The sequence below is a fragment of the Octopus sinensis genome, linkage group LG11 (genome assembly GCF_006345805.1).
Source record: "Octopus sinensis linkage group LG11, ASM634580v1, whole genome shotgun sequence".
NCBI classification, from domain to species: Eukaryota; Metazoa; Mollusca; class Cephalopoda; order Octopoda; family Octopodidae; genus Octopus; species Octopus sinensis.
The window spans coordinates 38082485-38105643 of record NC_043007.1 but is presented as its reverse complement, the minus strand read 5'-3'; the positions used below and the strand labels follow the sequence as shown (position 1 = coordinate 38105643).

Genomic DNA, 23159 nt, shown 5'->3' with positions numbered 1-23159 from the left:
CAGCTACATCGCCCTTAACTTTTTTCCAAAATGAAACCATATTCAACACCTTATTTATGAATTTGTTTCTCTCACTGTAATACATGGGATCTTTATAAAAACCTTTTTATAGAAAACTATTACTCAAACGAAAAATAAATGAATCTAAAAAATTTTATTTTCAAACTTTTTTCCATGGTACCCAAACACTTAAGTAGTACCACTCAAACTGGTACTACTTAGGAAGAGTGGTCCCGGTGCGCGCACTCGCGTTTACCTAGCAAAGTAAATAAAATACAAAATAAATAATTTTTTTACACAAAGTAAATAAAACACAAAGTAAATAATTTTTTAAACAAAATAAAACAAAGTAAATAATTTTTTTAAACAAAGTAAATAAAACAAAAACACGAAGTAAATAATTTTTTAAAACAAAATAAAACACAAAGTAAATAATTTTTTTAAACAAAATAGAACACAAAGTAAATAATTTTTTTTAAACAAAGTAAATAAAACACAAAAACACAAAGTAAAGATCGACTAGTCACGACTAGCTAGCGCGGATGCGCGCACCGGGACCACTCTTCTTAAGTAGCACAAAAATTTACCGATAAGATTACATGCCTGACACGGAAAAATAAACAACATGTAAATCACGCAGCAGTTGATAACCGGTGTTATATGGAACAAGTCCCGCCTGTTGTACACCGGCAAAGTATAAATAATGCAGGAGTTCTTCATATATTTTTAAAATTGGCGTCATACCTCGGATTTGTAGTAAAGTCAAAGCAGGAAGAGTAAATTCATATTTTATAAAAAGTACTAATGATGAAAAATGAAGTTGTTTCCGAAAGGAGAAAAGGAAATTCTTATGTAAACTGTAAATAGACTTGACTTGGTTTAAGAAATTGAATTCAATGAGGTTTAATGCAGAAAGATCAACTCCATCTATCGTCACACACGCACATACATATATCACTATATATTTATAGTTAAACGTTTATTTGCATTTGTTAACGTTTCGCACATTACAGTTAAAATATATGGTGAAATTTCAGTTAAGGGAAAGAGTCGCGAGTTTTCACCCTTGTCTCCTTGAAGTAAACGTATGTTAATAACGATGTTTAATATGATGATTAAATAGATGTAGAGTAGACTGTATTTCATTACTCTTATTTAGTAATGGTATATGTGTAGGTCTACCACTGGTAATACTGTATATTTTGCGACATGTTTCACCTCCGGGGGTACTGTCGACTCGCTTGCAGCCAAGTATTTTTCGGTTGCTCTACTACTCGTACGCAAACATTACCGCCCATTTGTTCTCTAGGGGAACTTCATCGTTTCAGATCGACGTCGCATTCCTTCGCTTTGCTGTCAGAAACTTCAAAACATAGTTCGAATTCTTTCTCAGTCTGTGACGTCCGGTACTCCAAAACACCAGACGCAGCCATATCTCTTACAAGGACGTTCAGAACGACCCCTGCCATGCAGGGTTTAAAACGGTTGCTAGATGTCCCACTCTCAACCGTGTTGCCATGCTGTAAATATAGTAGTAGCTTTTGTCAACCACGGTCAAACTCAAAGTCACATTGGCGACCCGGTAGCTATTTAGGGCTCTTCTCTTCTTATACTAAGCATTCTGTGTATTCTTGCTGTGTACCCTTCTCAACCCACCCGCCACTATGTAAACCCCACACGAACACAGAGAGCAAAACATTTATATCATCCAACACAAATCGCACAGACAGAGACCAAAGATATCGTCTCACGAAAGACTTGGTAATATAACAGTTTTTATATTGTTTACTATGATATGGTACATTATTTTGTTACATGTATGTGTGTGTTTGTGTATGTTAGTAAATAATGATCGGGAGAAGTACTCAATACAAACACAGAGGGCAATGATTTATTTAGGTTGATCATGTGGTCTGTTACTGTTACTATATAGTTTCTGCGGCGTGTTGACTTCTCTGAAGTGCGCGGCGCAGACATTCTAGATCACCGGTTTGTTTGAGAAGTGCCATGCACGAAACTCACCGTCCTTGAGTCACTTTTGTAGCATCTGCCGACTTAAAATAATATTTAAAAATGCATATATTCATGTTCCCAACCACATGGTTTGGAGTTCAGTCATTGGAAAAACATTGGATTAGGGGATATAAAAATATTTACAGGATTTCTCATGCATATGATGCAGTGTTGTCTTTGATTTTTGGTCACAACTCAAGCCTGATTGAGCAGACCTGTGATCAGTGGCATTCCAACCACGACCATTCTGTCTTTTCAAGGGCATCTGAGACTACATTATCTGAAGTGTTCTTCATTGTTTCAAGGCAGTAGGATTTGATCTAAGGAAAGTTTTGCTGCTAAATCTAACAAGTCGATTGACAGTGTACAAGCTCCTATTCTGACTCTATATAATTCCTTTGTGCCACTCACACAGGATCCACTTTCTATATACTATGCCATCACCCTCACCTCATCAATTAATCCTTCCAATTCATCTTATCTATGAATAGTTAGCTCCATTGGACCACTTGTGCCCAGTTCACTCTACCTTCGCCCCCTCCTGTACTGTCTCTCATCACTCCATGTCACTGTCTGCTAGCATATTTGTTCCTTTTCTCCAACACATACTGGGCCTCTGTCAAAAAAAAAAGCACCCAATATACGCTGTTAGCCAGAAGATTGAACCATGCTCTACTATCTATTTTGGCATGGTTTTTACAGCTGGATACCCTTCCTAACACCAACAACAAACAGACATATTTAGGTATGTGGACACCAGTGAGTGTTTATTTCTGTGTGTCTTTTTTACTGGTAACATTTGAGAGACAGTGATGTTGTGTTTACATTTCCCATTAACAGTATATCCTGCAGCTTGGTGGTCTTGTCCTCCAAGATATGTAAATAAAAATATCATATGCAGGAGTGGCTGTGTGGTAAGTAGCTTGTTTACCAACCACATGATTCCGGGTTCAGTCCCACTGCGTGGAACCTTGGGCAAATGTCTTCTACTATAGCCTCAGGCCAACCAAAGCCTTGTGAGTGGATTTGATAGATGGAAACTGAAAGAAGCCCGTCGTATATATGTATATATATATATACTTTATTTTAAGCAGCAGAAAATTCAACAAAATCTGTTACTCTGAGTTTCTCGTTGCCGTTCATCAGACAGTTTTTTCTAGCAAAAACTGTCTGATGAACGGCAACGAGAAACTCAGAGTAACAGATTTTGTTGAATTTTCTGCTGCTTAAAATAAAGCATGTTACTCTACCACTGGTATTTGAGTACTCTTCTTTCCACCTTGTTTCTCATTTATGTGTTTACTCCGGTATATATATATATATATATATGTATGCATGTGTGTGTGACTGTGTTTGTCCCCCTAACATTGCTTGACAACCGATGCTAGTGTGTTTATGTTCCTGTTACTTAGCAGTTCGGCAAAAGATGCTGATAGAATAAGTACTGGGCTTACAAAAGAATAAGTCCCGGGGTCGAGTTGCTCGATTAAAGGTGGTGCTCCATCATGGCTGCAGTCAAATGACTGAAACAAGTAAAAGAGAGTAAAGAGTATACTTCAGAAACAGATAAGGGTTGGTGACAGGAAATGCGTCATGTAACTTTATCATTTACTACAGGACTGTGGCAAAGTGGTTGCAATGCTGAAACTAGCTCTATATTAGAAATACAGGCTCTGAGTGCAAACCTAAAAATGATGTTTTTACATGTTGTAATATCATGGCATAGAAACATATATTATATTCCTACATATAGTAAACAAATGATATGTTAATTATGTCTTTTGTCTTTTACTTATTTCGTTCATTAGACTGCAACCATGCTTGGAGGGAGGTGATTTTGCACTGGTGTCGCACCAAATTGTTGGTGTGACACCAGTGCAAAATCACCTCCCTCTGACAAGTCATCCAAATGAGACGTCTGCGTGGCTGGGTCATGCCCTCCGTCATCAACCAGGAGAATTCATCTATGAAGCAATTGCTCCAGCTCCCCTTCAAGGTTGGCGAAAGCGATGTGGTGGACAGCGAAAAACCTGGCTGATGACAGTCAAGGCTGATCTGGAACCTAACCTAGGCCCCCATGTCTACGGCATTCACTGCTGGAATAAGGAGTGGCTGGAAATCATACGGTCGTTAGCCTCAAATAGCCAGGTCTGGTCGGCGTTTGTGAGAGATGCAGCATTGAGGATGAATGAAGCCTGCTCAACCCACCCCGGGTGAATGCTGTCTGAAGACAAGACAAGGCAACCATGCTGGGGCACTGCCTTAAAGAGTTTAGTTGAACAAATCCACACCAGTACTTACTTTTTGACCCTGATACTTTATTCTGTTGGTTTCTTTTGCTGAACCATTAAGTTACAGGGATGTAAACAAACCAACACTGGCTGTGAAGCAGTGGTGGGAGACAAACACAAAGACGCACACACACACACATCTTTTACCTTTTACTTGTTTCAGTCATTAGCCTGCAACCGTGCTGGGGCATCATCTTAACCCATTTGGTTACCAACCCAGCTGAAACCAGCTCTCGTTTTTTAGTACAAATGTCTTGTTTTCATAAGTTTTGAATTAAAGTCTTCCACCAAACCTTAATCACAATTTATGTTCCTAACACTAGCTGAATGATAACTAAGTTATTCTACTAAATTCTTTGTTATATTTAAAATAATTGAAAGGAACACAGAGCATCTCAAAATAAATATAGTAACGAAAGGGTTAAAGGTTTAGTCGAACAAATTGACACCAATACCAATTTTTGGGGCCTGGTGCTTATTCTGTTGGTGACTTTTGCTGAACAGCTAAGTTATGAGGTTGTAAACACACCAACACCAGTTGTCAAGCAGAGGTGGGGGACAAAGAGACACAAAGACATGCACACATACATGCATATACATACATACACAATGGGCTTCTTTCAGTTTCAGCCCACCTTATCCATGCACAAGGCTTTACTGTCTTCTACTATAGCCCAAAGCTATAGTAGAAGACACTTGCCCAAGGTGCTACGCAGTGGGACTGAACCTGGAACAATGTGTTTGAAAAGCAAGCTTTTTACCACACAACCACACTTGCACATATATACGATGGACTTCTTGTTCATCATCATCGTTTAACGTCCGTTCTCCATGCTACCATGGGTTGGACGGTTCGACCGGGGATCTGGGAAGCCAGAAGGCTGCACCAGGCTCCAGTCTTATCTGGCAATGTTTCTACAGCTGGATGCCCTTCCTAACGCCAACCACTCCGTGAGTGTAGTGGGTGCTTTTTACGTGCCACCCGCACAGGTTCCTGTCTACCAAATCCACTCAATAAGGTTTGGTCGGCCTGGGGCTATAATAGAAGATACTTGCCCAAGGTGTTGAGCAGTAGGACTGAACCCAAGCCCACATAGTTGGGAAACCAGCTTCTCACCCTCATAGCCATGCCTGTAGAAATATAACTGAAAGACTAACCAAATAATTAACCAGTTGAAATGCAGTGCAGAATGAAATTACACGAAATATTTATGTGAATTAGGAAGAAATCTTAAAATATTTAATATACAAAATATGTTTATATGTATTTCAGAAAGAAGATATCCAGACCATCCCAAATTTGCTGACATGTTGCCGAATGGGTGCTGCTCCCATTTTGAGTTATTTAGTTCTTCACAGTCACTTCTCTTGGGCACTTGGCCTTTTTGTCTGTGCTGGCATTACAGATTTGGTAAGAATTCAGCACTACTGTGTGTTGTGCTATTGTTGTTGTTGTAATTTTATTATTATTATTATTATTATTGTTATTATTATCATTATTCTATTGTTTGACTTTTGCTTTATATTTGTACAAGTTGGCTCCGAGTCTCACCCAGAGACCTCAAGAGACAACAGGTTAGAAGTTCATGTTGGTGTTATGCCTAGGGTGCCATATATTTGGTTTTGTACTTAGTGTTGTACTAGTGAATGTTTAAGAATTATTATTATTATTATTATGGTAGTGAGCTGGCAGAATCGTTAACATGCCAAGCAAAATGCTAAGTAGCATTTCGTCCATCTGCTTGTGGTTGGGCTATAAACAGTCAAGTTTGTTGAAATTTCCTGATAATGCACCTTAACCTTAAAACATGTAGCTGTTTCTAATTTTTGTAACAAATTTATTAAAATACCAAACTGGTTTTGACAGTTTTTTGCTTATCAGTGGTAAAGGAATATATTTCTTTTCTCCCCACCCCCACATATTTTAACATTTAAAGATTGGTAGTTCTGTGTTTTATTTCACATTTATATATTGCCTAATTATTGAATGATCACATATTCTTAGTTTGCATATCATCTAATTATTGCTCATTTATAGACTGTCTATTTGAGACATTTGCATATCTGTCTCACTATGTATATTGCCTTTTTATTTGGCCATTTGCATATTGTTTCTCTTTGTATATTGTCTATATATTGTTGTTCTCTCCATCTGTATTTCAGTTGGATGGTTATATTGCTCGCAACTTTGCCAACCAAAAGTCCATGCTTGGAACTGCATTGGATCCTTTGGCTGATAAAATACTGGTCAGCTTTTTGACAATTTCTCTTGCTGCTGTTGATCTCTTACCAAGTGAGTATAAATGTGTCCTTTTTTTTTTGTTTTTAACTCTCATTATGTGTGACCAATGATAGAAGAAAGTCTTTGTGTTAATGACTTTGTGTATGTGTGTTCTTGTTGCTCTATCATGCTTTCACATTCTTCAATATTATACTGCACTCAGTTGAGGGATTTTGTCTGGTAAGAACTTGATGATCACACTAGTGCTGGTGCCTTTAAAAAAACCCAGTGTACCCTTATTTCTTTATTGCCCACAAGGGAGCTAAACGTAGAGGGGACAAACAAGGACAAACAAAGGGATTAAGTCGATTGCATTGACCCCAGTGCGTAACTGGTACTTAATTTATCGACCCCGAAAGGATGAAAGGCAAAGTCGACCTTGGTGGAATTTGAACTCGGAATGTAATGGCAGACGAAATACCGCTAAGCATTTTGCCCGGCGTGCTAACGTTTCTGCCAGCTCACATAAGTGATTAACATTATGAAGAGCATCCAGCTGTAGGAACCATGCCAAAGCAAACATTGGAGCCCAGAGCAGTCTTTAGGCTCTTTGTTTCTTGTCAAACCAACGAACCTATGCCAGTATGGAAAATGGGACATTAAATGATGATGATGATGGTTATATATAAGGAGTGGGTGTGTGAGTGGATTTGGTAGACGGAAACTGAAAGAAGCCTGTCATATATATATATGTATATATATGTATGTGTGTGTATGTGTATATGTTTGTGTGTCTGTGTCTGTCTCCCTAACATCGCTTGACAACCGATGCTGGTGTGTTTACGTCCCTGTAACTTAGCAGTTCGGCAAAAGAGACCAATAGAATAACTACTAGGCTTACAAAGAATAAGTCCTGGGGTCAAGTAAAAGAGTGTATATATACAGACAGACAGAAAATGTAATTGGTATTTTTGGCTTTATATAACACAAGATTCTTTGAGTTGATTGTCATTATTATGTAAACCGGTTAGCTCTATTATATAATTCAATCAACTCACTTTCTCGGCATTCTTCACTTCAGCATATTAGCCTATCTAGAAATATGATGGTTGTCATATCTCTATTGAGCCTAAACTTTTTAATAACATGTTGCAACTTTCAGCACACTTTGAAAAGTATACATACATACATACATACATACATACATACAAACTTTAAGAGTCCCTCCTAGTGTGTGGCATTTATGTGTAGTAGTGCCCTCTATATAATATAAATAAATATATTTAAGTGAAAAAATTGGTGGATTTTTCCTCTTATGAAGTTTTTCATGCTGACTACTTGATAAATTCTTATAAAGATTTTATCCTATTTTTAAAATTATATATATATATATATATATTATATATACACATTGACATTATTGTTGTATGTATTATATTTGTTAACATTTCAGTTCCTCTTTTAATTGTGATTGTTGGACGAGACATCGGTTTGATTGGTGTCAGCTTCTATATCCGCTACATCTCACTTCCACCACCGGTCAGTATCATATTCCAATGTTTCTTCATCTTCCTTTCTCTTCCACTTTTTTTCTCTTGTTCTGAATAAAATTGTGAATCAAGCAAGAATGGAAATCCAAAATAACAAAATTTCTTTTATTTTCACAAAATCTCTGATGTTGATATATTTTAAAGTTTCATAGCATGCTCCCTTTTCCCCTCCCTCTTTTATCTACCTTTATTCTTCTAAGTTTTCTTTAGTTTTTGTTTCTGATTTTCTTTGTCATTATTCTAAAACCTGCCAAAGATGACTTTGTGTGTCATCATTCTAGGATCCAGTAAAATACAATATCTATCTGTATGTGGAAAGAGAAAGAGATAGAGAGAGGTCAACTTGAATGACTGAACTCTACACTAAAAGTGGTGAGCATATGTCTATGTAAGAAATTATCATCATCATTTAATGTCTGGTCTCCATGCTGAGACAGGTTGGATGGTTTGACATGGTGCTGGATAGCAGCAAGCTGTCTGGACGCCAACTGTCTGTTGTGGCATGGTTTCTATGGCTAGATTTCCTTCCTAATGCTGTGCTGGAGAAAACCTGTCAAGCCAAGTGAAATTGTAGTCATGGCTGATGTTGGTGTCAGGTAACTGGCACCCATGCCAGTGGCATGTAAAGAGCACTGTTCGAGCGTTGGGCCTCACAGAGGCAAAGTGACTGAGTTCCTTTTGAGGGTTGGGCCTCATGAAGGCAATGACCAAGACCTTTGGCATTTTGTCACACTTGAAAAGAAGACCCATCAAGCTGAGCAAAATTGCAGTCACGGCAGATACCAGTGTCACCCATGCCAGTGGCACGTAAAAGTATCCATTACACTCTCAGAGTGGTTGGCATTAGGAAGGGCATCCAGCTGTAGAAAACCATGTGTAATCAGACTGGAGTATAGTGCAGCCTTCCAGCTTACCAGCCCAGGTCAAACGGTCCAACTCATGCCAGCATGGACAATGGACGTTAAATGATGATGATGATAATGACACATCCAAACAGTTACTAAACAAGAGTCATAATATTTGGCTCTTGTAAAAAGACAGTAATAATAAACGCTATGTGTAAAACCATCCCATTTTAATTCTGGTCCCATGTAATATCACCATATCTCCACACCACTATGCCAATATGAACTGTTTCTGATTGAATCTTATGTGGTTGTTTCCCCAGAAAACACTCAAGCGGTATTTTGATGTAACATTTGCTACAGCACAGTTAAAACCAACGCTGTTAAGCAAGGTAAGGAAATTGGTCTTATTGTTATGTTTTTCTTTGATTTGTTTATTCTTTTATTTATTTATTGTTTTTAGTCTTTGGAGCGCAGCCATGCTTGGGAAACAAGGTTTTGATCAGTTGGCGCTAGATCTCAGTCTAGCACTTCTTATTGTTACCGTTATGTAGTGAACACGCGAGTTGATATGAGTTGTGTCCCTTTATAGAATTATGCCCCTTGCTTGGCCTTAAAATCCGCAATACTTTCACATCAATTTACATCACACACACACACACACGTGTGTATATTCCTTATCTTTTGCTTGTTTCAGTCGTTGGACTAGGGCAGTGTTAGGGCACCACATTAAATGTCTCAGCTAGTTTACCATCTGACATTCACAATATGCATCAACACTCACACACACACATATATATATATATATTATATATATATATATATATATATATATATATCACAAAAGCACGTCCAGGTTGTCTGTTGCTTGATAGACAAGGAGATTATTACCCCTACATGGAAGCAAGAGGGGGTAGTTGGTGACAGGAAGGGTATCTGGCCATAGAGATTTTACTCCATTGTACTCTGTATGACAGATGCAAGCATGGAAAAATAAATATTAAAATGGTGGTAGGGGTGGAGGTGGTGGTGATCGTGGTGACTCCAAGTGATTATGGCTTGGGGAAGGGAACTTCTCTAATGTTGGCAATCCACCCACACCATATTTTCTCCGCAGTTGACAATATTAACCCTTTAGCAATTATACCGGCCATATCTAGCCAAAAGTATTATTTCTTTATTGCCCACAAGGGGCTAAACATAGTGGGGACAGACAAAGGGATTAAGTCAATTAGATTGATCGCAGTTCGTAACTGGTACTTAATTTATCGACTCCAAAAGGATGAAAGGCAAAGTCGACCTCGGTGGAATTTGAACTCAGAACGTAACGGCAGACGAGATACAGCTAAGCATTTCGTCCGGCGTGCTAATGTTTCTGCCAGCTCACTGCCAAAAGTATTCTGCCTGTTTTATGTTCAAACTGGCCAGATCTGGTCTCTCACACTAACCCTACAATATCGTTTTAAAAATTAACAGCTACCTCAAAAAAAAATCTCATAGCTACAAGATAATGCATGATTAATTCAAAACAATGTAGATGAAGAAGCATTAATTTTGGCAGAATAATGCGAACACTAAAGGGTTAAGGCTGTCCAATAATAAGACAGTGACAGGAAAGCCTTCCAAACTAAACGATTCTGTTTCAAAATGCACTAAAGGACAGTTTATTGTATTGAAACTTATTGTATTATATTGCAGGGGCATATCTCTAATGTCAATTGCTGCAAAACTGTACAACAAACTGATCCTAAATCGTCTTGTCCTTTTTGTTGAACCTTTGCTCCGAAAGAACCAAAATGGATTCAGACATGGGCGCTCAACGCTGAGCCAGATACTATGCCTGTGCAGACTTATTGAAGAATCAAAAGCATTTAATCGCGATCTTGCAATGGTATTTGTAGACTTTTTCTAAAGCGTTCGATTCTGTAGATAGGTACAAGATGTTTGAAATCCTTAAGCTCTATGGGATACCAGACAAAATTATTTCTGCCATCAAGGTCCTCTACACAGATACGTCTTCAACCATCTTAACCCCTGATGGAGAAACATCATCTTTCTCGATCGAGGCCGGAATACTGCAGGGAGACACACTCGCCCCATTTCTTTTCATCATTGTTGTTGATTATGTGCTACGTATGTCAGTTGATACCATCTCTGGCAAGGGCTTTGAAATAAAACCAAGAAGAAGTTCCAGACACCCAGCTGAGTACTTGACAGACACTGACTTTGCTGACGACATCGCTCTTGTCAGTGATTCTCTCTCCAATGCCCAGTCTCTTTTACAATCTCTTGAACAAGCCTCAAATTGTATAGGTCTTTACCTCAATGAGACCAAAACTGAATACATAAACAAGTGCCTGTCCAACAGTGATTGCATCATCCACACTCTCAACAGTGCACCTTTAAATATGGTTTCTGATTATAAATATCTTGGGTCATACATATCATCATCTGGAAAAGACTTTCTAACTAGAAAGGGTATGGCCTGGTCAGCCTGTAATGACATGCATAAGATCTGGTCATCAAATCTAAGTAGAGACTTCAAACTTGAAATATTCAAAGCCACAGTCGAACCAATCCTACTATATGGCTCAGAAACCTGGACGTTATCAAAGAAGCTTGAGAGGCGGTTGGATGGAACCTACACTCGCCTCCTTATGAGAGCTCAAAATCTCTCGTGGAGGCGCCATCCAACTAAAATGCAAATATATGGGAAATTACCACCTGTGTCATCCCTTATGAAAGGTAGGAGAGTCCAGTTTGCTGGACATTGTTGTAGAGCTGAAAAAGAAGTAATTTCTACTCTTCTCCTCTGGAAGCCATCTACTCGCAACACCAGAGGGCGCATTCTCTCCTACCCTGATGTAATCTCCAGGGATACAGGCATCCAGCAACAGGACCTCTGTAATGCTATGATGGACCGTGAAGTCTGGCGCAACATGGTAAATTCCATTGTCTCGACCACGGTCGAACAATGATGATGATGATTATATTGCCTTTGTATTTTCTTTTTCATTTTAAATTTATTTTCCAGGTCAACACTGGAATCCAGTTAACCGTTTTAGCTGCCTGTCTAGCAGCACCTGTCATGGGTTTTGTTGATCACATCTATCTCCAGGCTCTCTGGTAAGTATTTCCATTCTGCTGGATAATGGCTTTAATTTTGCTCATTCTTGTTATGATGTCATTTTTACTTGATGTTGTGGCAATAGTACAACATTCTCTGGTGAGAATAGATGGGACTGCTACATATAAATAGTAGTGGCCTGATGTAGTCAGCAGTACATAGTTTGGTCTTCAAAGTCTACGTACAGTTTATAGTTCAAGTTAGTGCATTTGGAAATACAATATATTTCATCGAAAAAAATTGGTTATGCAGACTTTCTATCCCCAAAATACAGAACCATTAGAAGATACTGTGATAGCCACACTGCAGAAAATGAAATAAAAAATATCATGACTAATGTTAAACAAAGAACTGCCAGTGACTGTACAGAATATAAGAATGAAATCTGTAGGTGATGAATATATTACAAAAATGAAAGAAGCTTTAAATAATAAGCAGAATAAAAATACAAATTTGAATAGTTTCTCAATATGTGACAATATTCTGATGTATGCACAAAGAGTAATACCAACTACATTACGAAAATGTATATTGCAGCAATTCCACAGCAGACACCTAGGAATGTTGAGGATGAAAGCTTTGATGAGGAGCTATGTCTATTGGCTGACTATAGACTGGGATATTGAAAATTTAGCGAGAACTTGTTGTGGTTGCATGCTTGTGACCAAAGCCCCACCAGCAAAATATCAAGCGTGGCTGGAGACTGAGAATCCATGGTCTAGGTTACATATTGACTATGCTGGACCGGTGAACAGTGCTTGCTATCTAATCGTGGTAGACAACTGTACAAAGTGGCCAGATGTCTGCAGGTGTAAGAAACCAACTGCTAAGACAACTATAAAGTCCCTATATGAATTGTTTGCATGATATAGTGTTCCAGACATGTTAGTCTCTTATATTGGAATGTAATCCTTGGGGTATGAATTCAAGAACTTCTGTAAAATGTATGCGATAAAGCGTATTTTCACTCCACCCTACCACCCAAGGTCAAATGGTTAGGTAGAAAGATTCATGGATACATTCAAAAGAGTGTTAAGAAAAGCTAGGAATGAATTAAGTAACGACAAAGCACTAACAAAATTCTTAAGGGTGTATAGAATAAACCCCAATCCAAGTACAAAGTCAGGAAAATCACCCACAGAGTTGATGTCTGTGAGAAGAATAAAATCGATTTCTGATAAGTTATTGCCAGAGAAAAGAAAGATGTAAAGGAAATGCAAAAGATGCACAAAATATTTCAAAGGAGGAGATAAAGTGCATTTTAAAACCTACAGAAATGGTAAAGAAGGATGGGAAGATGGTCTTGTAACCGAAACAATAGGAAGTATGATGTATCAAATTAAACGATCATACTGGGAACATAAGAGACATAAATCAGCTAAAGAAGAGACATACTGAAGAACAGAGAGAAATTCCTATGGAAGTATCTTTTGATGCATTCGATGTAATGCCAAAAGTAATGGAGTTCCATAGAACCAGAATGAGAAAATGGAAGCAAACCAAACACCTTGAGATAAGGCCCAAGCAAAAAAGATACTAAAAAATAATAATAATAACTAAAATTTCTTTATTCTTTCAGAACTCAAAATCAAGAATACGACACCCTCTTACAAGAATAGATAGGACCACTACATATAAATAGTAGGGGTCTGACGTAGTCAGCAGTTTGTAGTTTGGTCTACGAAGTCCAGGTAGAGTTTGAGTTAGTGTTGGGTATATTGATTGTTGGTTCATTGCATGTTTGCTACTGCTGCTGTTTCTGTTTTTGTATTGTTATAACTCTGTCACAATGTATTCTTTATAGTATATATTATTCAAGACATTGTATATATTATATGATACAGTATATATAATATCAATTGTACTACAATACTGGAGGTGTAAGGATATGATATAGCACTTGACCAATTTCGGTTACTGATATGCGAAATTACTGTTCAGTCAACTGGAAAACTGATCATATGACCTTGGGTTTAAACTTTCCTCCTCTTCTCTCACATTTATCTCATCCTCCTCTTTATCACTGCCACCACTACCATCACTACAATTTTAACTTTGCTATGCTTGCATGGCTTAGACGAAATTTGATGAGGAAGATTTTCTGTGGCTGGATGCTCTTTCTGTAGCCAACACACTTCTGTTTCCAACTGCAGTAATATTTCCACTAGTGCTTCAAACACAAACTGCACAATAGTCAGGTATGCCTTCGTGGAAAATTGCACTGCTTGTATGATGGTGGTGTTTGTTTACAATTAGCATGCCCTCTCAAGACACAGAGACGTGAACACACACACAGCTGGCTTCTTTCAGTTTCCCTCAATAAAATCCTCTCACAGGACTTTGGTCATCTTTGGGCTATAGTAGAAGACACTTGTCCAAGGTTATACACAGTGGTGCTGAACCTGAAACCATGTAGTTGTAAAGTAAATTTCCTAACCACATAACCATGCTTCTATCATTTCACTCTAACAAAATTGCTGTAATGGTTTACAGAGCATCCAGCCACAGAAAATCTGCCTCATCAAATTTCGTCTGAGCCATGCCAGCATAGCAAAGTTAAAACTGTGGTGGTGGTAGTGGTGACAGTGATAAGGAGGAGGATGAGATAAATGTGAGAGAAGAGGAGGCAAGTTTGAGCCCAAGGCCATGTGATCAGTTTTCTGGTTGCCCGAACAGTAATTTCACATATCAGTAACCAAAATTTGTCAAGTGTTATATCCTTATGAAAAAAACAGTTTTATATCTTTAATGATTTTCATATTGGGGCTTTTTCCCTTTGTTTGTTTTCATTTCTTGTGTGATATTTAGCTTATCTGTTTTTGATATAGTTTATCTTATTAGTTTTTTTTATTTATTTATTTTTTTGTCAGGTATCTCACTGCAACGACAACAGTTCTTTCTGGCTTTGGATATATTCTTGCCCGCAAGGATGTTGTGAAATTTCTAGATAAGGATTTATCATCAATGAATTCAAAGAAATAATTTCTTGTATAGATTATATAATATATTATATAATATGCAGATGTGTGTGTGTGTGTGTCTGTGTGTGTGTGTGTGTTATGCCATTCTGTACTCTGGAGTATATCCATTTGCATATGTCAGCAGCCAACACTATTTGTAATAGACAGAACAGACAGATACAAAAACCTTGTCTCTGTATACAATATATCCATGGACAGAAACACCTTTATATATATATATATATATATATATATATATATAGATAAACTTACTTGGAAATGGATGCGTGGCATTCAATAATATATAATAATATAAATAAAATAATATATATATATATGCATATATATACATACATATATATATATATGCATATATACATACATACGTATATATATATATATATATGCATATATACATACATATATATGTGTGTATATATATATATATATATATATATATGTGCATATATGGGTACAAGACGTCACAAAATGTAAACAACATGAAATATGAAAAGAACATGAAATACTAAGACAAACTTTTGTTTGCTAACGAGAGAAGCAAATGGAAAACAAGACAAGTAACATAAAAAACAACCCTTCATCAGTTGTCGGTTGTCCATCTACTTTGTTTTCATATTTCATGTTGTTTACATTTTGTGACATCCTGTACCCAAATATGCATATATATACATATATATGTATGTATGGAAGGACTATAGTTAAATTCTCGGTTCGATAATAATGCGAGTGAGGAGTCTAATGTGGGTTTTGTGTGAGCATGTATATGTTAAATAAAATGAGACAACAAAACCAAGGCTGCGTGGAATTTATGCGACATTTATAAAGAGAAAGTTAGTCTTACAGCTGTTTCTGGGATATTAGTGATAATATCAGAGACAATGTGGGAGAGTTGAATAGAGGGAAATAGAAGAGTTCAGTATAAGGAGTTATTCTGGAAAAAGGTGGAAATAAGAAGTATAAAGGGAAATAAGAGAATAAAAGTAAAAATAAAATTATATGTAGGATGCTATAGTTGCAGTTCCATTATCCAAAGAAAGTGGAGTGTAGAAATGGTAGAAATGCTTCCTGTTCATGGTATGTAAATTCCAATAGGAGTTCATATTTTGTTATTACAAATGGAAAGTGTGGAGAAGTAGATTCCATGTGCTGTTCATTCAAAGGGGTCTTGTGGTGTGAATGAAATATTGAGAATGTAGAAGTAGATAAAGAGAAGAGGATAGATGTGTATGTTAAAAATGGTCAAAAGGAATAGGTGAGGAAAGAAGTGAGAAAGAAAGAGGAAGAGAAAATGAAAAAAGGAGTGTTAGATGGTGGTCAAGATATAAGGAGATGGGAGGGATAGGAAGAGATAAGAATGTAAGGAAAGAATATGTGTGAGGAATAGGAGGTGGGGTGATATGTTTGAAAGGCACTAATGTGGAGGGATGGGTACAGGAAATGGTACAGGGAGAGTGAGCTTGCTATGAGGATGGGAAAAATCCAACATTTCAGACAGTCCTTCTTCTGAGTTAGAAAAACTGACTGCAACTGATAAGGAATGCAAGACTATGGGATCTTAATGTGAACAGGAACTGCTAAGAGAGAGAAACTGGGTGAGAGAGTTAGAAGGAAAGAGGAATGGAGCGAGGAGGAAAAGTGGTTGAAGTCGAGAGTGAGGTGAATGGAAAAGATGAGGTGAAAGAAAAGTTGGGAAATAAGAAAGGGTTTAATGAACTAAGAGGAGGTGTAAGAGTAGCAAAACTATTGGATTTTCCACAACACATGACAAGTTTACTTTACATTTTTTACCTATTTTACTAAATAATACTTGTCTTGCTGGTGCAGACCAACACAAGTCTCCCTGGAGTGTGCTCAAATTCACACACACGCACACACATACATACATAGGGGGAAAATTTACGAAAAAAACAAAAGACGAAGACAAGTGGTGTAGAAAGCAAACAGATGTATTAGTATAACACTCAGGAATTGAAGTTTTTAACGTTTTGAGCCTACACTCTTCCACAGAAAGGATCACAGAAAGAAACAGGGAGAGAAAAATATAGATATTTATGTATATCTATACGTACAAAAATAAAATAAAAATTTAAAACAAATTTTTTGTTTTTTAAATATCATGGTTGAGATTGCATTCCATTCTACCTAACTGAAAATGAGTACCAGTTGAATTCTGGTGTCAACCACTACCATCCTTTCTCTCTCTCTCTTCTTCTTCCTTCCTCTGTCCATCTGTCTGTCTTTTTCCCCTTCCTTTGTCTGTTTCTCTCTCTCTTCTTCTTCCTTCCTCTGTCCATCTGTCTGTCTTTTTCCCCTTCCTCTGTCTGTTTCTCTCTCCCCGCTCATCTGTATGTCTATCTGTCTGTCTGTCTCTCCAGTTATCACATCCTCAGTGTTCCCCATGTTTTCATGGAAGATTGAAACGAAGAACACTACATGTATGATAGTAATACCCTTTTTGCAACTGTCATGTGATGTCAAGACAAGGGGACGCAGACACTTAAATATGTATGCATGCACACACATACACACACTTTCAGTACCCATCTACCAAATCCATTCACAAGACTTTAGTCAGCCTAATTCAAAGGTCATGCTTCACCACCTCATCCCAGGTCTTCCTGGGTCTACCTCTTCCACAGTTGGGGTGTAGCACTTCACAGAGCTATCCTCATCCATACGTAACATGATCATACCAGTGAAGTCGTCTCTCTTGCACACCACATTTGATGCTTCCTATGCCCCACTTTTCTCTCGGGGCACTCACTGTCATGTATGTACACTTGCCCAAGATATCACTATGTGAAACTGACCCTGAATCCATGTGGTTGAAAGTGAACCACTTAAGAAGATAAGCATGCCTGCATCTATGCAAATATGTGTGTAGGAGAAATAAAGATAAACATAAGTTTATGTCGTGTTTCTTATGTGCATTTCACCATTATGTTGTTTGGAGCCCTGCATTGCATGTTCCAAGTGCATTTAGATGCTCAATCACAACTAATCATCAGGAAACTATTACTTCATTAAGTAATAGATAACTATGTCTCATGTGTATGTAAAATGGGTAGGTAAAGATTGCCTTCAGTTATGAATGACAATAGGATTGCACCTAGAAAGTTCTCCTCCATAGCATAAGTTTGGGTTAGGTTGTTTTATGGAAGACCAGCAGTCGCCCATGCATACCAGCTTCCCCTCTCCACACCACCACTGTTATTCAAGGGAAAAGCAAAAGGCTGATACAGCTTGGCACCAATGACGTCACAACTCATTTCTACAGCCGAGTGAACTGGAGCAACGTGAAATGAAGTGCTTTGCCCAAGAATACAACATACAGCCTGATCCGAGAATTGAACTCACTAACTCATAATTGTGAGCTTGATGCTCTAACCACTGAGCTATATATATAAGGGAGCTCCTACCTCTGCTGGCAGGATGAAAGATAGACTGTATGATGCATGTGTGTGAACTGCTATGCTACATGGCAGTGAAACATGGGCCATGACTGCTGAGGACATGCGTAGGCTTGAAAGAAATGAAGCTGGTATGCTCTGCTGGATGTGTAATGTCAGTGTGCATACATGACAGTGTGAGTGCCCTGAGAGAAAAGTGGGGCATAAGAAGCATCAAATGTGGTGTGCAAGAGAGATGACTGCGCTGGTATGGTCGTGTTACATATGGATGAGGACAGCTCTGTGAAATGCCACACCCTAACTGTGGAAGAGGTAGACCCAGAGAGACCTGGGATGAGGTGGAGAAGCATGACCTTTGAATTGGTCACAATTGTTCAGAGATGTGGATTGGTTGGCCAAGCTGATATCTTTGCCATCTTTAATGATCTCAACATCTCCATGCAGGGAACGATGGTTTTGTGTTTTACAATGACAGACAAGATCGACAGACAGAAACAAAAGCTAGAAGCATGGGAGAGTCGAGTGTCAAGAGATTGTTTTGACATGTTTCATCAATTAGCGACAATCATCACTGATGCAGCCAAAAACTTTAATATTACATCTCTGCGAAATGTCATCAGAGAACACTTGACGAATCTGGCAGACCGGTTTCAGTTTTACTTTCCAGCAAAAAAAGATCCACGGAAAGGGAATGGATGGATCTGAAATCCGTTTATTCCACTGCAAGAGGACTTAAGTATTATTATGGGGGATGAATTGTTGGAGTTGGCTAGTGATGAAGGATTGGAGAGGAGTTTCAAAACTACAACAGCACTCGGTTTCTTTTGGATTAAAGTGAAAGCAGAATATCCTGAGCTTAGTGAAATTGTTCTGAAAACTCTTCTCCCATTTCCTTCAACATATCTCTGCAAGACTGGCTTCTCAACCATGAGTGTCATTAATACAAAGTACAGAAATAATATAGATATTCATTCTCCATTGCGCGTGGCACTGTCTTCCATTGAACCACAACTGGATAAACTGACAAAGAAAAAGCAGGCTCACCTTTCACATTAGTAAAGATTAAGATTATAAAATGCTTGTGTAATATTGTATTATTTGTTTACAAAATAAATGTAAGATAAAAAAATTGTCAACTTATATTATATTAATATATATATTTCCGGTATAAATTAATATTACTAAGAAATATTACCGATACCTGGCACATTGGTAAAAAAACTGCTGGTACGCTATATCAGATAGTTTGAGTAGCATTGTTTTAAGGTACACACTCCTATAGGAAATGTGACTTCATCGTCATTGTCGTCGTGGTATAAAATGTTTACGATAGTTGACTTATAAAAAAGATTATAATGTAAAATTTTTCTAATGCAAATATGTAAATAAAAATAAAATTTATTGTCAAGCGAGGATGAGTGGACAAATACATACATACATGTATATGATGGGCTTCTTTCAGTTTGGTCGGCCCAGGGCTATAGTAGAAGATACTTGCCCAAAGTGCCACGCAGTAGGACTGAACCTGGAGCCATGTGGTTGGTAAGCAAGCTAATTACCACACATGCACTCCTCCTGCACCTATATTTATTATATATATGGAAATCTGTGGGTATGTTTGTTTGTGGCATTGTTATCTAACTCCTACATCGTTTTATCGATTTTGATGAAACTTGGACATGCGAGTGGAACTCGTGTCTGGAAAATTAGTGATATACTTAGTTGAAAAAAAAATCGATAATAGGGCCCCTGGAAGGGATTCTTATATCTACTACATATAACTAATATATTATTTTTAAACATCCAAGGAAAATAACACATTCGCTACCGAAAGGGATCCGTATTTATATAGCCAAGGGAAATAACTCATTCATTTTCTTAAATCATTTGGTATAAATCAAATTGAGCATGCTTATTTCTTAGTATTTGAGCTATTTTCGCAATTTATCCAGTACCACGCTTAAACAAGTAAATAGTATCTTTCTAAACAATAGATCCACTTATTTCGGTTAGTGACTTATTCACGAATATACCAACACTAGCGTCGCTGAGGGTAATATTCTCTGCGAATAGACAAAAGCTTTTTTCAGAGTTATTTACTTTGAATCGTTATTATCTCATATCTGATTAGCCTGTTATTACGTAACATGCTTCATAATTTTAGTATACATACCTTATTAGTATTTCTTCCTAAGTTCTATATACTCTAGGAACATATTAAAGCCCTTTTCGGGGCTACTTTTATTTGAATTCTTACTATCAGGTAATTAATTTCATGTTATTACATAACTGGCTTCACAATTTGGGTATTCATAACTTATTGGGAATTCCTAAAAACAAGATCCTGTGTAAGACACTCCGGTATTCTCAATAAATGCACAAAAACTGCTTTAAGGGATACATACTTTGTATTGTTGTAACTGGATTAGCGAAACAATTATGAGAACGGAACCAAGGGATAAGCTCCGCTTTCCCGAGAACTACGGGGTACGTCAGCTAGTATATATATATATATATGACACACATATGCATGCATCCATCCATCCATACAGACATGCATACATACAACCCTATCAGTTTGTGCGTGCTTGTTAGTGTATACCATCATACGCTTGAATGTGCGTTGAGTTATTTGTATCTGTATTAAGATGTAACACACGCACCAAGACCAGCAGTCGGACTGGGACAAACCACCTGTCAAATCAGCCATGGAGAGTCAGTCAATGTTATTTGCTGTGACCCTGTTTTCGTATGCTTGCCTCTCTCCCTCTACTGACATGACCCCTCCCACTACATACTTATACAACTGCGTCCACTTTACATACTCCTAACACGCACTCATATACACACACATAGCTTTTCACTTTTTATATGGTTTTCTCTCTCATGCATATACATTTATATGTAACTTGTATTTTAACTGTGGGAATTGAAAACGATGTCAGTGACCGAAGAATATACGCACATGAATAGACAACAACTTAATCTACATCTTTTTAATGGATATAAGTTACAGAAGTATTTAAAAGGAATTTTTAGGGATTGATTGATCACTACATATCAGGTTGCTTATTCCTTTGCTTGTAGTGAATGCACGAATTTTTGTGGTTGAAATAATGCATCATCACATGCACAAACTGCATGCAATGACACAAATATGCACACACACACACACACACACACACACTCTCTCTCTCTCTCTCTCTCTCTCTCACTCACGAAAGCCAAGAAAACAAACTTGCGCTGGATCTCGTTAAAATTCTTTCAATCACAGAGTATTTTAAGTTGTCACCAGATTATTTTCAAAAGATGTAGTTTTGCATGCTGATTGATGAAAAGCACATTTTTTTTGTCTTTTCCAGAAATTAATAATAAAAAAGTTACAAGCATCGAAAGTTCTGTAATTTTAATCAATCGAAAACCTCCATTACTTTAAACCTCCCCCACCCAACTATGTTATATAATTTGTTGTCATTTTTGTTTCTTAGACATTATGGTGTGCTTTAAGGAAGATTTGGCTGCTATTTCTATGCTGATCTCCATGAAAACAGTTGCGACTTCCGATATGTTGGTAATGAAGGTTTCCGATTGGCTAAAATCAGAGAACTTTAAATGCTTGTAACCTTTTTATTATTAATTTTTAAAAAGAAAAAATGTATGTGATTTTTGCCATCAGCATGCAAAATTACTCCAGAACTAATTTTTTGAAAAAATCTGGTGAAAATTTGAAATATTTTAAGTAGTTGCAAGAAATTTAACAAAATTCCTAGCATTTTCCAAAATACAAATATACATCGTATGCAAATAAAATATAGACATACAAATCTATACGTATGAGAGAGACTGAATATTTGGTGACAAAACTAGCGATGGTTTGGATTTTGTACGTATAATATGACTGACACGAGAGAAACAAACGGCATTGATTGCATGTGAAAGGAAAGCGCCAATATTATCATCATGTGCATTAGTGTACCTATTTGTGGTGTGTCATTGTTTGTTTGTGTGTGTGTGTGTGTATGCGTTTGAATGTGAGAGCTCGTGTTGTATACGAAAACTGATTTCGTAGTATCTTACATTTTGCGATGAAAATATTCAAGAGATACCTACATAAGTGTGCTCTGCTCCCCCTGACTTTTATTTTCTCATAACTTAAAAAAAAAAAATGGTAACTGAAACTGAAATTTTCGAAATGAATCTCTCCAGTTTGGTTCACAGATTTTTAAAATTATTTTTTTTAACAGTTTGAAACTTCGTATACTGATGTAATTTTTCACGCTGAACACGGTTTACTTTCAACATTTTTGATAAAATTTCGTATTTTAGAAGTTATTTCGTTTTAAAGTTGTCGTATTTGGGTAATTTTAACCAATCAACGACATATATGAAGAAACATACTGCTGTTTGTAGTAATCAAAGAGCAACAACTGCCGTGTAAAAAAACCCAACAAAGTGTGTAATATGCCATACAGGCAGTAAACAAAAATAAATAAATAAATGAAATAGAATGGTGAAAATAATCACAGGCAGTAAGTAAAGATATCCACACTTAAGCCAAAAAACCTACCCAAGCTAAAGAACACAGCTGAATAATCCACACGTGGTTCAAAGATACATTTAGTAGAGATGAACCGGAAGTTGTTGCTCTTCGATTACTATTGCAAACAGCAGTAGGTTTCTGCAGCTGAATACACCTCGTTGATTGGTTGAAATTACCCAAA

The 23159-nt window shown here is 37.2% G+C and overlaps 1 protein-coding gene across 1 annotated transcript; it reads left to right on the top strand.

Moving 5' to 3' along the window:
• Window positions 1-646: 646 nt before the first annotated feature.
• LOC115217421 lies at window positions 647-15288 on the top strand. The gene is made up of 7 exons (XM_029787118.2): window positions 647-1761; window positions 5578-5715; window positions 6468-6597; window positions 7979-8064; window positions 9244-9312; window positions 11955-12046; window positions 14918-15288. Exons 1-7 carry the CDS (start codon window positions 1210-1212, stop codon window positions 15027-15029), a joined length of 1179 nt encoding a protein of 392 aa, XP_029642978.1. The 5' UTR covers window positions 647-1209; the 3' UTR covers window positions 15030-15288.
• The last annotated feature ends 7871 nt before the right edge of the window (window positions 15289-23159 follow it).

Coding starts and splice junctions, on each gene's coding strand:
- LOC115217421 (XM_029787118.2), top strand. CDS start 1,210: ATGTTTCACCTCCGGGGGTACTGTCGACTCGCTTGCAGCCAAGTATTT. Junction 5,716..6,467: donor GTGCTGGCATTACAGATTTG/GTAAGAATTCAG, acceptor TCTGTATTTCAG/TTGGATGGTTATATTGCTCG. Junction 12,047..14,917: donor ATCTATCTCCAGGCTCTCTG/GTAAGTATTTCC, acceptor TTTTTTTGTCAG/GTATCTCACTGCAACGACAA.